This window comes from Phocoena phocoena, chromosome 11, assembly GCF_963924675.1.
Source record: "Phocoena phocoena chromosome 11, mPhoPho1.1, whole genome shotgun sequence".
Lineage (NCBI taxonomy): Eukaryota > Metazoa > Chordata > Mammalia > Artiodactyla > Phocoenidae > Phocoena > Phocoena phocoena.
The window spans coordinates 67,881,751-67,895,560 of NC_089229.1; the positions used below are offsets into that span (position 1 = coordinate 67,881,751).

At 37.6% G+C, this 13,810-nt stretch overlaps 1 protein-coding gene across 2 annotated transcripts in view; it reads right to left on the reverse strand.

The window, feature by feature from the left end:
- TMEM117 (transmembrane protein 117) overlaps nt 1–13,810 on the reverse strand; it is a 556,152-nt gene that overhangs the window by 1,766 nt on the left and 540,576 nt on the right. For both annotated transcript variants that reach the window (XM_065887475.1, XM_065887476.1), the window contains one exon: nt 11,181–11,310. In XM_065887475.1, the coding sequence (XP_065743547.1) occupies nt 11,181–11,310 (130 nt within the window). The remainder of the gene's footprint in view (nt 1–11,180; nt 11,311–13,810) is intronic.

The window sequence follows — 13,810 nt, forward strand, 5'->3', positions numbered from 1 at the left end:
GTTAGTCAAAGACCTATAAAACTGCAATAGAGTTTTCTCCTACAAAATGGAGATACTGGTATTATAGCATAAATTGTTAATATTTTAGACCTGCTAAAAATTTTTTGAGAGTGTTATGCTGCCATTAAGTGAATTGGCAATGGGGATTTCCTAAATGGATTCTAGGCATGTGAAAATGTAACTGTAGATCCCAGAGCCAGTAATTTATGGTAACTACACTTTCTAGATTAAGTCTCCTGGTTTTTAAGGCACCACAGTTATACTCAAATTTGGTTCCATGTAGGTTATTCTATAGAACAATTTAATTAAGGTTTAAACCAAAGTTCTGATGAAATTCTTAAGAAAAGTCCAACGTATGATTGACTATCTCTTACAGTTTTATAATTAAGCCAGGGAAAGAAAGAAATCATTTTGCAGTGCAAGCACAGCAGTATATCAATTGAATTCACATTACTCTTTGTAGGTGACCTGTTGATTAAACCATTAGTTGATGTGATTCAGATCAATAATCCTTGAGCATTCATTTCAAGACTTTAAAAATAATTGCATCAAATTCTCATTGAACAGAATCCATTTATCAGACATATAAATATAACCATAGCTGTAGAAGACATGATTTGGAGAGACTGTAATTATTATGACTTCTTTGTAGTATTTAAAAATCTTACATAAATAAGGTATTATTTAGAGACATACTACCTAGTGAAATCTTTGCACCTTTAAATGGAAAGAATGTTGAAAAAATTTCAAGGGATACTAGATTCCATTATAATTTTTATTATAATTTATTCCAAGTTTTAGTGTGTCATAATAATATAGTAATACTCAGCTCATAGTTTTGCAAAATTATGTGATATTTATAACAGGTTCTAAAAGTTTTAGTTATAATTATATGTGTTATGTCAAAATTATTTTATTTTGTATTTAAAAATAGTGATAGTGAACATTATTAAGTTACTGCTTCACATGAGAGATAGGACCTTGGGCAAACTTCTTAAACTAAGATTGGTAAAAATGTATTTTTAAATATGTACTCCAATAGAACACATAGCTCTATAAAAATATAACTTTGTAAAGAGTTTAAGAAAGTATTTTATCATCATCATTACACATTTTCAATCTCCTATTATATGCAAGGTTGAAGAACTTTAATCCGGGGCTGGCTCCCAAACCTACTAGCTATGTGACCTTGGGTTAGTTGTTTAAATTCTCTAAACTCCAATTTCTTTACAAGCAGAAAATAACAGTACTTATTAAGCTGTTAGCATTTCATGAGATTATTAGATACTAAGCACAATGCCTGGTACATAATAGGAACTCAGTAATTGCTACTATTATTATCATCAAAGCCTTGCCTAAGTCATGATAATGTCTTCATTTGCATGGGAAGGTGCAACTTCTTCTCTATGAAGAGAAGTTATATAAATCATATGAAGGGAAATTATAACTCTGCCTGTCCTGAAATCATTCAACTATACAGGGTTTATAATATTTGTAATGGAAGCTCTTGCCTGAATGATTTATTTGGCACACCCAAACTGCAAAGTAAGATAGAACATTGGAAACTTTTCCAGATATGATAAAATGTTTATAACATCTGGTACTGTTAAGTTCAAACGACTCCTGCCCTCTTGAATCTTCAAAACGAAAACAGAATCAACCATAAAACAAATTAAGAAAGCTCAAGCCAGAGAAATTCAAATACAAAGGTGAGCATCATTGCCAAACATTTATTGTGCTCAGAATAGACTCTGTGGAGGGTACCTTAGTAGATGCTGAAGACATATGCTACTGCCTTCTAGGAAGGAACTCATCATCTTATGGGGGAAATAGGAAAGAGACATCAACAGATAAATAATAATAAGAGGCCACATTTAAGAGGTGCCAAAGGAGTGATACAAACCATTAATTCTGCAGATGTTGAGAAAACGGAATAAAAACTGAGGGCTAAATTCTGCAGAAAAGATTTTGCAGGAAATAGCAATTCATGTGGTCCCAGAAAGAAAAGCAAGACAGGGAACGGTTTGGAAAATGTTATGTTTCTTTCTAGTATATGTTTTTTTTTTGCTGCAGATAGAATAACATACAGAAAAAGATCAGGTAATGTGGAAGAGAGGGCCTGAAGGGAGAGAGAAGGGAAAGAATGGAGACTATCATAGGAAAAAAAGGCCAACCAGAATGAGAGACAGGTGATATATAAAAGTTCAGGGATTATCATTCAGTATCTCGGAGGCACTAATTTGTAGCTTCTGTGATAGAAGCAGTTGGGAGAGGGACTTTGGATACTTCTCTGTTGAAGAAGATCCATACTTATTCCCTTGTTGTAACCTACATGGGTTATGAAGCCAGACTGGATGGTGAGGGGAAGAGGTCCTTGGACTTGTGTGACTGACCATCACCTTCTTGACTCATAAAGGTCCCTTGGAAAAATGTGTACCCGCTCTTGGTCACTTTTATACACTCATGAACAGAGCAGTCCTTCATAAAGGACTGTTTCCAGGGTAATGACATCAGAAACGGAACATTAGCAGCATCATGGAATCAGCGAGGAAAAAGAGGAATGCTCACGGAGCTTGGAGAAGGGTGCTTTCCTGGTGAGGAGAAGATGCTCAGGGAATGTTTAATAGTCAAAGGAAAAAATAAAAGCAGAGAATAAAAGTGGTAGTGAATGTACAGCGATCAAACTGAAGGAACCCTGAGGATAGAAGGGGATTTTTTCCATTTTTTCAAATTATTTTCTCTACCCAAGATGAATGGTGCTGGGTAAGTTTGACCACTAAACTGTCACACTAAAGGATCACATTATGTTGCTTCTCACATGACCTGGTGTCTGAATATTTAGATAGGATGAAGGAGACATGCATTAAGAATGTGTTGCCTGACAGGGATACCATCACCCTGCTCTAACACATCTTTACTGATTTGTGAGAGAGAGTACCATAGTGACAAAAACTGCAGGCTGGACACCAGCAGATGGAGATCTAATACTCATCTTAAATAATACAACCTTGGGTAACTTGTTTAACCTCTCCAGATCTCAGCAATTTTATTTTCAAATTGAGGAAACAGAACTAGATGCCTCCCAGTTCTATGATTCTGTCCTCTTCCCCCAAATCCTTCTACTTATTAACTATTCAACTTTTTGTTCTATGAAATGGAGAATAATACCAACATAACCACTTCAAAGGATTATTGTGAGGATAAAATGAGAGGTTATATTTAAATGTTCTCTGAAATGTATTGTTTGCCAAAAATGTAGGGTAGCATTATTTCTGCCAGTTCTTCCTTCTACTTCTTCAATCCAGTTAATACAAGATCTTAGTGATAGAAAAGAGAGAGAGAAGAGTGTGTAAGGATTTGTAACAAAGATATATCCTAAATGTTTCAGTTTGGATAAAACAGAATACATTACTAAGCACTGACATTACTGGGTAGATATCACTGGACTAATTATGCAAGAGGATCTAGTGTATAGTTATATGTAAATATGCTTTCTGAATCACCATATTTAACTTGTTAAAAATCCTTAGCAACTGTAATTTGTCTACAGCTTGCAGTAGTATTAGTCCAGAGACAAGGTCTTTTATACACACAAATTTGGAAGCAGATAGATTCTTCCCCTCCTCTGCAGACAGATCGTGTTGGGAGGTGGGGAAGTGCAGAGAGGAGAGAATCAACTGAAGCAGGATCCCTATTGATTTATTTCCTTTTCTCCTCTGTGAAGGTAGTATTGTCCTTCCCCCCACTGCTGTAGCCACTCATTCGAAACTTGGAACAGCTGAAAATATAGAAGAAATGGCTCTTCTTACTTTTTGTTTGTTTCCTGCCCACCTGACATAACTTCTGGTCCATTTATCCATTTGTACAAGGAAGGATGTTCATCTTTCTCTATCATCCATTCTTCCATTTTCCTATACAGTGTTTTATTACTTTGGTAATACTCTCTCCTCTTTAAAAACCAGTTTTCTGAGATGCAGCAAACTAGAAAGCAAAATCAGGTGAGACAACTCAACCTTAGTGTTCTTGTCTATAAAGTGAAGGAGTTGAGCCATATAATCCTTGAGATTTCTTCCCTGTCCTAAAAGTCTCTTTGATGATTCTGTGAAATAAACGTCACCTAAACCTCAGTGTTTTATGATGGACCAGAAAATTCTCACCATTAGAGCAAAAAAGGTGCAATACACAATTTTCAGATGCAGAAAGCTTTCCTTAAAAAAAAGATTGTATGTTCTGAGAAACACAGTTTGCCATAAAAAGATAATTTTGAGTCCCTGAAATGACACACATGACAAGGTATAAGACACAAAAAACAAAAGACTAAAAAAAAAAAAAGGGCTTCCCTGGTGGTGCAGTGGTTGAGAGTCCGCCTGCCAATGCGGGGGACACAGGTTCGTGCCCTGGTCCCGGAAGATCCCACATGCCGTGGAGCGGCTGGGCCCGTGAGCCATGGCCACTGAGCCTGCGTGTCCAGAGCCTGTGCTCCACAACGGGAAAGGCCACAACAGTGAGAGGCCCGCGTACCGCAAAAAAAAAAAAAAAAGACTAGAAGTGCTTCTACTGTCATTTTTCCATGTGTGGTGTTGTGAACCGACAATCAACCATAACAAGAGGCTTGGTATTTTGGCATTTATCACATGAGAGATTTTGCATTTTCCCCTGCTGTTTCAACTACATAGCATAATGTAATCAGCAAGGAGGAAGGGTAATAATCCATACATTATTTCTATTAATCTCCTTCTCGAAATACCTCATTGTCTCCTTTAACAAGAAATCCCTGCATGGTGTTGGTGGGATTACCTCTTTCTTGTGTTTTGTGCTTTTAATGAATCTTACTGATTGTTAAAAATGATATTACAGTGGTAGTTTTATCATTTTACTTTGTGGGAGTTTATAGAATCCTGGGCTAGTTAATTTTAAAAGAATTCTTCATTAAATATCACCCTCACTCAGCATAGGAAATGACAACAGTTTGGGGGAAAGTGCTATTTTTTCAACTAAGGAAAAAAGCTATAAGTGATGATATTTCCACCATATAATGAACCTTTCATGATTCAAATATGCAATTATAATATTTTGTAAAATCTTTTACTCAGTAGGGTTGCCAGTCAGCATTGAGGTTGAGCTGTGCTGTGAGCACCCTCTATACCAAGTGGGTGTCACCGCTAAGCCAGACTCTTGCGTCCAGTGGTCACGCTCCATAGATCCATTTAGTATCCATTATGGGATAGCAGGGAACCATGGCCTTGAAGAAGACAACGTTCGGATAATTAAATAAATAACAGTTTGCTGTAACAGGCTTCTTGGCCGTATTCAATGTCCTCTCACTCCAGACATGATCAGTGAAAACAGTGCTCACTGAGTTAGCATCTCTTTATGTCCCCCTAGGTATTTTAGGGATATCTAGAAACCACATTAAGTGCTTGGGCCATGAGGAGACCATTTAGCAAATTGAAGATAATGACTAAATAATTGATGAACTAATGAGAGTTAACTTGAGTTAATAAATTATCTCCTTAAGACTTAAAAGCAAATGAATATAGTGTCTCAAAGTACCTCTCTTGTCATTGTCATTTCCGTAAGTGGGCTACTACTCCTTTAGGACATAATCCAATATGATGAATAGAGGTAGAAACTTGTGATGATAAAATGTGAAAGAAAGGGCCATGCAGTTGTAGTGAATTAGATGACCCTCAAACTCTGACTTTCTTGAGATTGGGAACTGTGCCACTCATTTCCGTATTCCCTAGATCTTAGCTTAGCTTTAGACACATGTTAACTCAAAAAATGTCCACTAATCATTAGGTAAATGTCTGAGATACTGTGTCCAGAAAAATTTCGAGGAGTGAAGTTCTAGTCTTTCAAGTCATATACACGTGTCGCCATGATCTGGTGAATTCCAGGATACTGCTAAAATAAAATAAAATTAAGATAAAAATAAGATAAAATCTGGAAAATTGGGAAAAACAAAACATTCGTCTCAAAGATTATATCAATTATATATTTCAAGTCTTTCTTCTGGATGTAAAGACAAATTCCTGAAAATCACGTGAGTTTTATGACAAAAATCCTCATCTATGCATAAGTGAACCCAGAATATCTCAGCGTGGACAGGACAGACCAGCTTAGGGACAGCAAGGACTGACAGGCAGTGGGCAAAGCAACCATGGCCTTGAAGAAGATGAGTTTGGGACAAATAAAAGGGATTGCTGCTTTGTGTACAAGTAAACATAGTTTACTTACATAGTAAACTCCTAGAGCTTCACAAATGTGTTGAAAATGGAAATTGCTTCAGGAAAGGTTTAGGAAAGTTCATAACTGAGAGAATAGCAAGAGATCCTTGTGTACTTTGGATAAGTTCACGATCACTGGGGACTGTCATGGTGAAGGGGATGCATTGTATTTCCCTATAACAAGTCCCTTGCTAACTTTGCCAGACAAAATATTCTGCTGGATGGACCCCTGGCCTGCCCTCACCAGCACTTTCCATGATGTGTTTGACACAGGAGAACTCTTTAAAAAACAATCTTTGGGAGCTCATTTGCCAGAAATCAGGCACCTATGGAAATAAAATGAAGGGGTTTTCAGCATTATTTTCCACATTCTCACCATTGTAAAGCACCTGTGCCCTCATGCATCTCAGGAAACTGAAATAGAACACAGACCTACAGAGGCTTGTTTACTTCTACATTTTCCATTTTTGCAGAAAGGCTTCCCATGGGAATCATCGTGCCAGCAGTGTGAATTCTCTCCTCACAGATGCACAGGCCTTCCTTCTGGCCTTTCCCCCAACCCTCTCCTAATTTACTCAGATGATGGCCACCAATGGGACACTTTCTTTGTCTGGCTGGGATGACAGATGGCAGAGCTTCCACCGGGATTGGCATTAATAGGACTCATAGGAGCTTCCAAGACTAAATTGAGAGGCCATTCCTCTCTTGAGACTTAGTGCATCACATTTTGAATCCATCTTTGCACTCACCTTATAGGTAAAAGGGAAGAGGGCAAAAGAGATAATTACACAGTTGCATTTAGCACTTACTTTTAGGAGAAGAACAATGGACTTGGGCTAAAAGCACCAATGTGACTGAATCACTAACCATTTATCCCCTTTATTACTGAAGTCAAAATTCCCAGAAAAAAATATTTTAACACACCCTTGGATAGAGATGATTTATTTTTTATAAGCTGTAGCCCAGCTTATAAACTGAAAGCTCATACATACTGCAGCAAACCATCTGTCAAGGGGGATCCAGATGAGCTAAACAGATGCAACAATTCAAGTTATTTCTGACATCCATAAATAAAACTAGCTAGGAACTAGGATTAAAAAATACTCAAATCATAAAGGCTTTTAGAATGTCAATGGGAACTCATCAGTGTCAGATAACCGTCTACATACAGAGCATTTCATTGGGAGAGAGATTTTTTTATTTTCATTCTTAGATTTCTCTTTCTTGATGACTCAGCACAGTAAATAACAGGAAAGGACTCCGAATAGTGGAAAAGTAATTTGAGAGCCCTCTCTCAGGCTACCTAATGTTTGTGAATTAAATAGGAAAGCCAGATTCTGGAGGGATGAAAGGAAAAGCTTTAGGTAAAAATACTGAGAACGTATTGAGTGCTTACTTCATGGCAGGCAGTGTTTTAAGTGCCTTGTACATATTAATCAATTTCATTCTCGCTGCAATCCTATGGGATAAGTACCATTACTGTCCCCATTTAACAGATGAGAAAACTGAACCTCTAAGAGGTTAAAGAGCTTGACAAAGGCCCTGCCAACAGTTAGTAGCAGGGCTGGAACCTATGCACCAAGTCTTTACATTCCATTGCTTCAGCATGCACTGAACATCTTTTCTAGATCACAGAGAAATAATAGTTGAGGCTATCAAGGCATCCTTGACCCTGGGAGAACCCCAGCCAGCCTTGTCGAGGCTCTTCTGGTGCAGAACAAACACAGACAGAGAAAGCAATAGACAGAGCTATCTGGAGGTCTGCAGGATCCCTTCCTAGCCCTGGCTCCAGCTTCTTCTGGACCTTTTCTCTGGTCATGCTCTGCTTTGGGACCTCCTCTGTTGGTCCCAGCTCTGAACTTTCTAGCTCCTGTCAGGCCCCTACCATATGCCTTTCTCACTGGCTACCCCATTTCTATTGAATTTGCATTCTGCCCCTTGGCTTTTGTTTTAAGAAGTGCATAGAAAATAAATAAAAGCTGAGATGAGAGGAATTCTAACTATAGAAAATGTTTCTCAGTAGCAGTGCTTCTCAAAGTGTGGTTCTCTGGCTGCCTGCGTAGGCAGCATTGGTGGTGCTTCAGAGGATGGCAGATTCTAGGCTCCACCTCCTACCTCAGGCATCTGACTCTGGGTGTGTGGCTGATTGATCTTTTATACAAGCTCTCTAGGTGATTCTCATATACATAAAGTTTGAGAAACATAGATGGATATAGAGGGTTTCACACTTAATACTCCCAGGGGTGATTTGCTAAACAAGGAAAGCATTAGGGTCTCTTTACGAAAAGAAGCAGAACTTGAAGGAACCTATCAAGCTAGCGTTTGTAGTTCACTTGGAAATTTGTGGGCTACTAACGATTAAGCATGTTAAAATACAACATGTAGCACTGTGTTTGGGGGGTTTTGCCTGGGTTTGCCCAGAAACAACTATCTTACAACATCAGATAAAGTCAAAGGCCTTTCAGGGGAGATGGGTGATGCTCCAGGGTGGCTTCAGCAACCTCTTCACCAATTCACAGAACAAAGAGAGCAACAGAACAAAACAAGAGGGGAAAGTTCTTTTTTCAGCCTCCAAACCTGTCACCATTTTCCTAGAAATTTTTATCTTGGATCTGGGGAAGCACATGACCATCTTACCACAAACTGGATTTAAATAGTTTATGGTGGAGCCCTTCACCCCAAAGCCCACATGTATCCTATCTTATTTTGAATTTAAGAGCCAGAATCCTCGAAAGCCTTCCTAGTAGGTCCAGATACCCAATCATTTGCATGGCTCTTCTCAGGGAGACAGTCTGACCGCACCGGTGTCTTCTCAATCAGAAAGGAGCAGTTCTCAACGGTCAGCATCACCCAGGGCAGCTTTACAAAAGTCCCATTCCTTGGCCTTTGCCCAGACCTACTGGGTTGGGACCACTAGAAATGGGGCCCAACAATCTGTATATTTATAAAATTCCTGGATGATATGATAATCAGCATAATTTGGCAAATACTACCCCAAAGCCTTAATTATAATATATTTCCATCTTCTGGAAAACTTTATTAATGTGAAGTCTCTATTGCAAAAACTTAGCTAGCCTTTCCTCCTTTTACATTTTTAGAAAATAATACTTGGTGGGATGAATGTTTTAGTTCAAAGGCACAGGAGGCTTTACCTTGAAAGTAATGATGCTGAATCATCAGAGATTCCTGTGTGCCTGGCTCCCTTCCCAGACACTGAATACAAGTTTTAGTTGTAATTTTGTATTCATATTCTTAAGTAAAGCATTCCAAATTGTGTAAGCTTTGGGAACCACAAAACCTACCCCTGCACCTGTCTATAAATGGCAGCATATATGACAAAGCCATGCAAAAGCACCCGAAATTAAATATTTTAACAGCTTTATTTTTCTTTCTGGTTGGTGGATTTTCTGAGTCTTCCTCTATTACCCCCTTTTTTAAACCTGATATTCTGCACTCAAACAATATATTTTTGATAAGGCTTCTGATATTCAGTCAGAGACAATATTAGTGCCATGATGGTCTGAGACAAGAGCTGATAGCAAGAACAGATGGTCCCGTCAAAAGCCCACCCAAAGGGATATGATGATACCACGTGTGTCATAGCTGTTTTAGAAGTCGGAGAGGGTAGCATGCTGCAGAGATTAAGTGGGGACTCTGAAACCACACTATGTGACCTGAACTCAAATTGATTGATTTACCCAGTGAATTTAATAGAAGAGCCTCAATCATTTTGAATAGAAAAGAAACCTGCTGCATCTTCCCTATTCATGAGCTCATTCTCCAATTTAGGGAGGTTGCCTCATGCTCAAAGCAAAAAACAGCCTTCAAGTTGAGCAAAGGTTTTTTGCAGTACTCAGATGTTCACGTTTTCTGTGCTCAGGCTATTTTTATTCGGCAGCACAGACGGTCGTGTAAGCACAGATTTCTTCAGCAGTTTTTATTATAGCAGGTGTGGGATCCTAGGCCATTGTCCTTAAAACACACACACATTCATTACCTGCATTTGAACAGCTTGAGAACCAATGCCATTCTCTCTTTGTGAACATTCAGCTGACTGCTTCTTGTTATAAAGAGAAAAAGTGGTATAAAACGAAGCTCTGGGAAGCCTTGTTTAGATGAGAATGACTGAGTTGTCATGGAAGAAGATTATAATAAATCATATTCGAGCTACTTCAAGAGCAGGACACATCTGAAAATGGAATAATCTGAGGATCCACAAGAGAATCGCCTGAGACAAACATGAGCCCTGCCACAGCAATAAGTTTTACTCAATCAAATGGGAAGCGGCCCAACTCCCTAAAGGCACATGGTCTGATTGGAGCTCTAGGGTACCACTGTTTTGATCTCAGAAGCAAATGAAGAACAAAGCATAAAGAGTATTCACGACAAAAAAATATACTGAGCTGTATGTTGTGAAAAAGAAACCCACTTAATGAACAAAACTGAGGTGTAGTGGTCTATGGAGTGTGGCAGAGATAGCAAACAATCCATAACAAAGATATGACTCATCTCTGATACTCCTAGGCTAGAACATGAGACATGACATCACAAGTGGCTGCCCAATGGGGGACCATATCTCTCTGCTCTCCTCAACTCTACGTGGGGCTATCTCACTAGTTATTCCCCATGGAATGTGCATGGAGGTGACATGTTTTATTTCCAGGCCAGGGAGTTAAGAAACAGGCAAACCCTCTTAGTCATTTTCCCCATTCTCATTATTCCCATTTGCTCAGTGGATGTTGAAGTTGAAATTGTTAAAGTCACCAGGAATCTAAGTCCCAGAATGATGGTCCACAGCCCCTTGCTGATCTGGAACCGCCTCGCACTGTTACGTGAGTAAAATAAAACCATATTCCTGTATGCCTCTAAAATGTTACCATTTGCTTTGCCTTTTATAGCAGCCAGCATGACTCTAACTAGGAGACAATCAAATTGTGTTCAAAATTATACCTGTTATGTGAATACGATATTCCTCCTTGAAGATCTTCTGGAAGAAAGGAATCTTGAACTGCATGTGAGGCGTGTGCAAACCGGGAAGATTTACATCGACATCTCCCATGAAATGTGGGAATTCCCAGTCCTGCCAGAGAAAATCAACATGAAAACATATCTGTTATTTGTTTCATTCCTAAGCAGCTAAACACCAAAAATTGACTTTTTATAAGCACCTATTTTAAAATCATTTAAATGCAGCTAGCTGTTGGGTGTATCTGTTTTGTTCTGTGATGGTCGTTTTATGTACATTAGGTAGTGGTATGCAAACAAAATCAAAATTAAGTCATAACTTATATCCTTAGATTGTCTCTTTAATGTGATAATAAGAAACCAATGCAGATTTGATGTGCATCAATACATGTTTCTGTCTTTCTTTCTGGAGACCTGGTCTTAAATTTTTATAGGAAGGAAGTGATCCATATTTTAAAAATATGGGGTAATTTAGTTATATTTTGTTCCACTACTTAAAAAAAATAAGAACCTTATAACAGCATATTTGTGTAAGAAGACAGAGTAAATAGGATCTAATTCACTTAACCGAGTTCCTTAATTCACATCAAGAGAGCTTTATTAATCATCTCTGCTAGCAACTATATGGAATGGAAAAATGCCAAAGACTCCTGTCCTACCCTCTTGCAATTTAGCATCAATTTGAACCAAACGATGGAGGGCCTGACATACTAGCTTGCGAGATGAACAGTGAATTAATTCCCAAATTGTCATTAGTTATTTCCTTGTTGTCAAGGCAAAATCAGGTGGGATGACTCTCCTTCTCATAAGGAAGGAAAACAGATGCAAATGAAGATATTTTTAGGTGTCTCATCTGCTCTTGATTTTTGGAGAGAGGTACCAAATTAAAGTTCATAACTAGCATGTGAAGAAGAAATACACTAAATAATGAAGAAACCTTTAAGCTGAATCCATATTTTTATTTCTAGTAATGAAATGATCACTAATTAACAGTCCTATACTTAAAGAATATTTTTTTAAAAACTTGGATATGAAAAAATAATAAACAAAATATTAATTTAAGATTTCAATCTGCTATCTCAATTAAAAAAAAACTTATTTTTCCCAAGATTTCTATATATGCAGCTAATAGAGGTGTACTGATAATAGTGTGCCTGAACATTTTAGGAGTTTCCATGTCATTCCACTCCCCTCTTTGGTAAAAATTCTGATTAAGGCAGAATAGACCTTAAAGGAAAGGCGAGTATGTGAGTGGTGGTAACCAGGAAAGTTTTCAATGTCTATTAATTTCTTGATCAATGGATCACTTTAAACCACTAATAAGAAATAAATATGTAAGAAGAAAATGATGCAATAGCATCCCTTTCTATTGGTGTGTACGCAAATTTCTTGTTGGTCTTGCCTCTCTTGGTTTTTCAGATTTCAGCAGCAAATAGACGTGTAATTTTGGAAATTCAGAAAACCCAAAGCATTGGAGCCGAATGAATTTGGAACATTTTGATCTAAAATATTAGTAGGAAGTGGATCGGTAATAATACTTGTGAACGATTGCATTTTATTAACGTGAATTTGATTTTGTTTTTTTGTCCTCCACTGATAATATCTTGTTCTTTCTATATTACTTGAAAGACTCTTGCAAGAGAATTGAAAATGAATTTAGTCTTTTACTAAAATATAACTGACATCTGCCATAAAAAAATTATGCTTGGCAATGGTACCCAGAGAATATTTCACTAGCCCTGGATAAAAAACACAGAGCGTGATCAATAGAGAAATTCTCTCTCTTATTTCTTGGTGTAAGTAGGAGTTTAGGATTAACAGATACACACTATTATCTATATAAAATAGATACACAATAATGACATACTGTATAGCACAGGGAACTATATTCATTACCTTGTAATAACCTATGATGGAAAAGAACCCGAAAAAGAATACCTATATCTGTATCTCTTTCTATGTATATATCTGAATCACTTTTCTGTACACCTGAAACTGATACAACATTGTAAATCAACTACACTTCAATTTTTAAAAAAAAGTTAAAAAAAAAGGAAGAGAATACTTCTTGGTAGTAATTGGGCAAGTGTACTTAGGGTGCCTTCTTTTGGAAAGATGTTCTTAGACTGTTATCATTTAGCTTTTCATTTCATGAAATGAAAGCTTTCTACTGGGTATGAAATCAATTTTAGTTTGAAAGTAATCTCTAGAGATTTCTTGTAGACTGGGATCAAAATTTCATTCCCCCCAAAATTGTTCCTCAATTATTTCCCACCTGTACTTGGAGATAGAAAGATGAATTAAGGAAATGGAAAGTAGGGGAAAGAGAAGAGAAAGTCTTGCTCTTCATCTAGAAGATGGCATTACTTGTGCTTTTAGTTTTTTAAAGAAGGGATCAAGGCAGGGATTTGGGGGGAAAGTGTGAGAGAAGTGTCTTATGCCGTCTAATAAATTAAAAACAAAGAGAACTAATAAAAGAGATGATACGTAAATTCTCTTAGATTCCCCCCTTATATATTATTTTTTATAATGACCAGATTTTGGTTTTCAAAACTGTCTTCCTTAGTCTTCTAACTCCCTATCCCCATTCTCTCCCTGGTACTCTGATTTCTGTA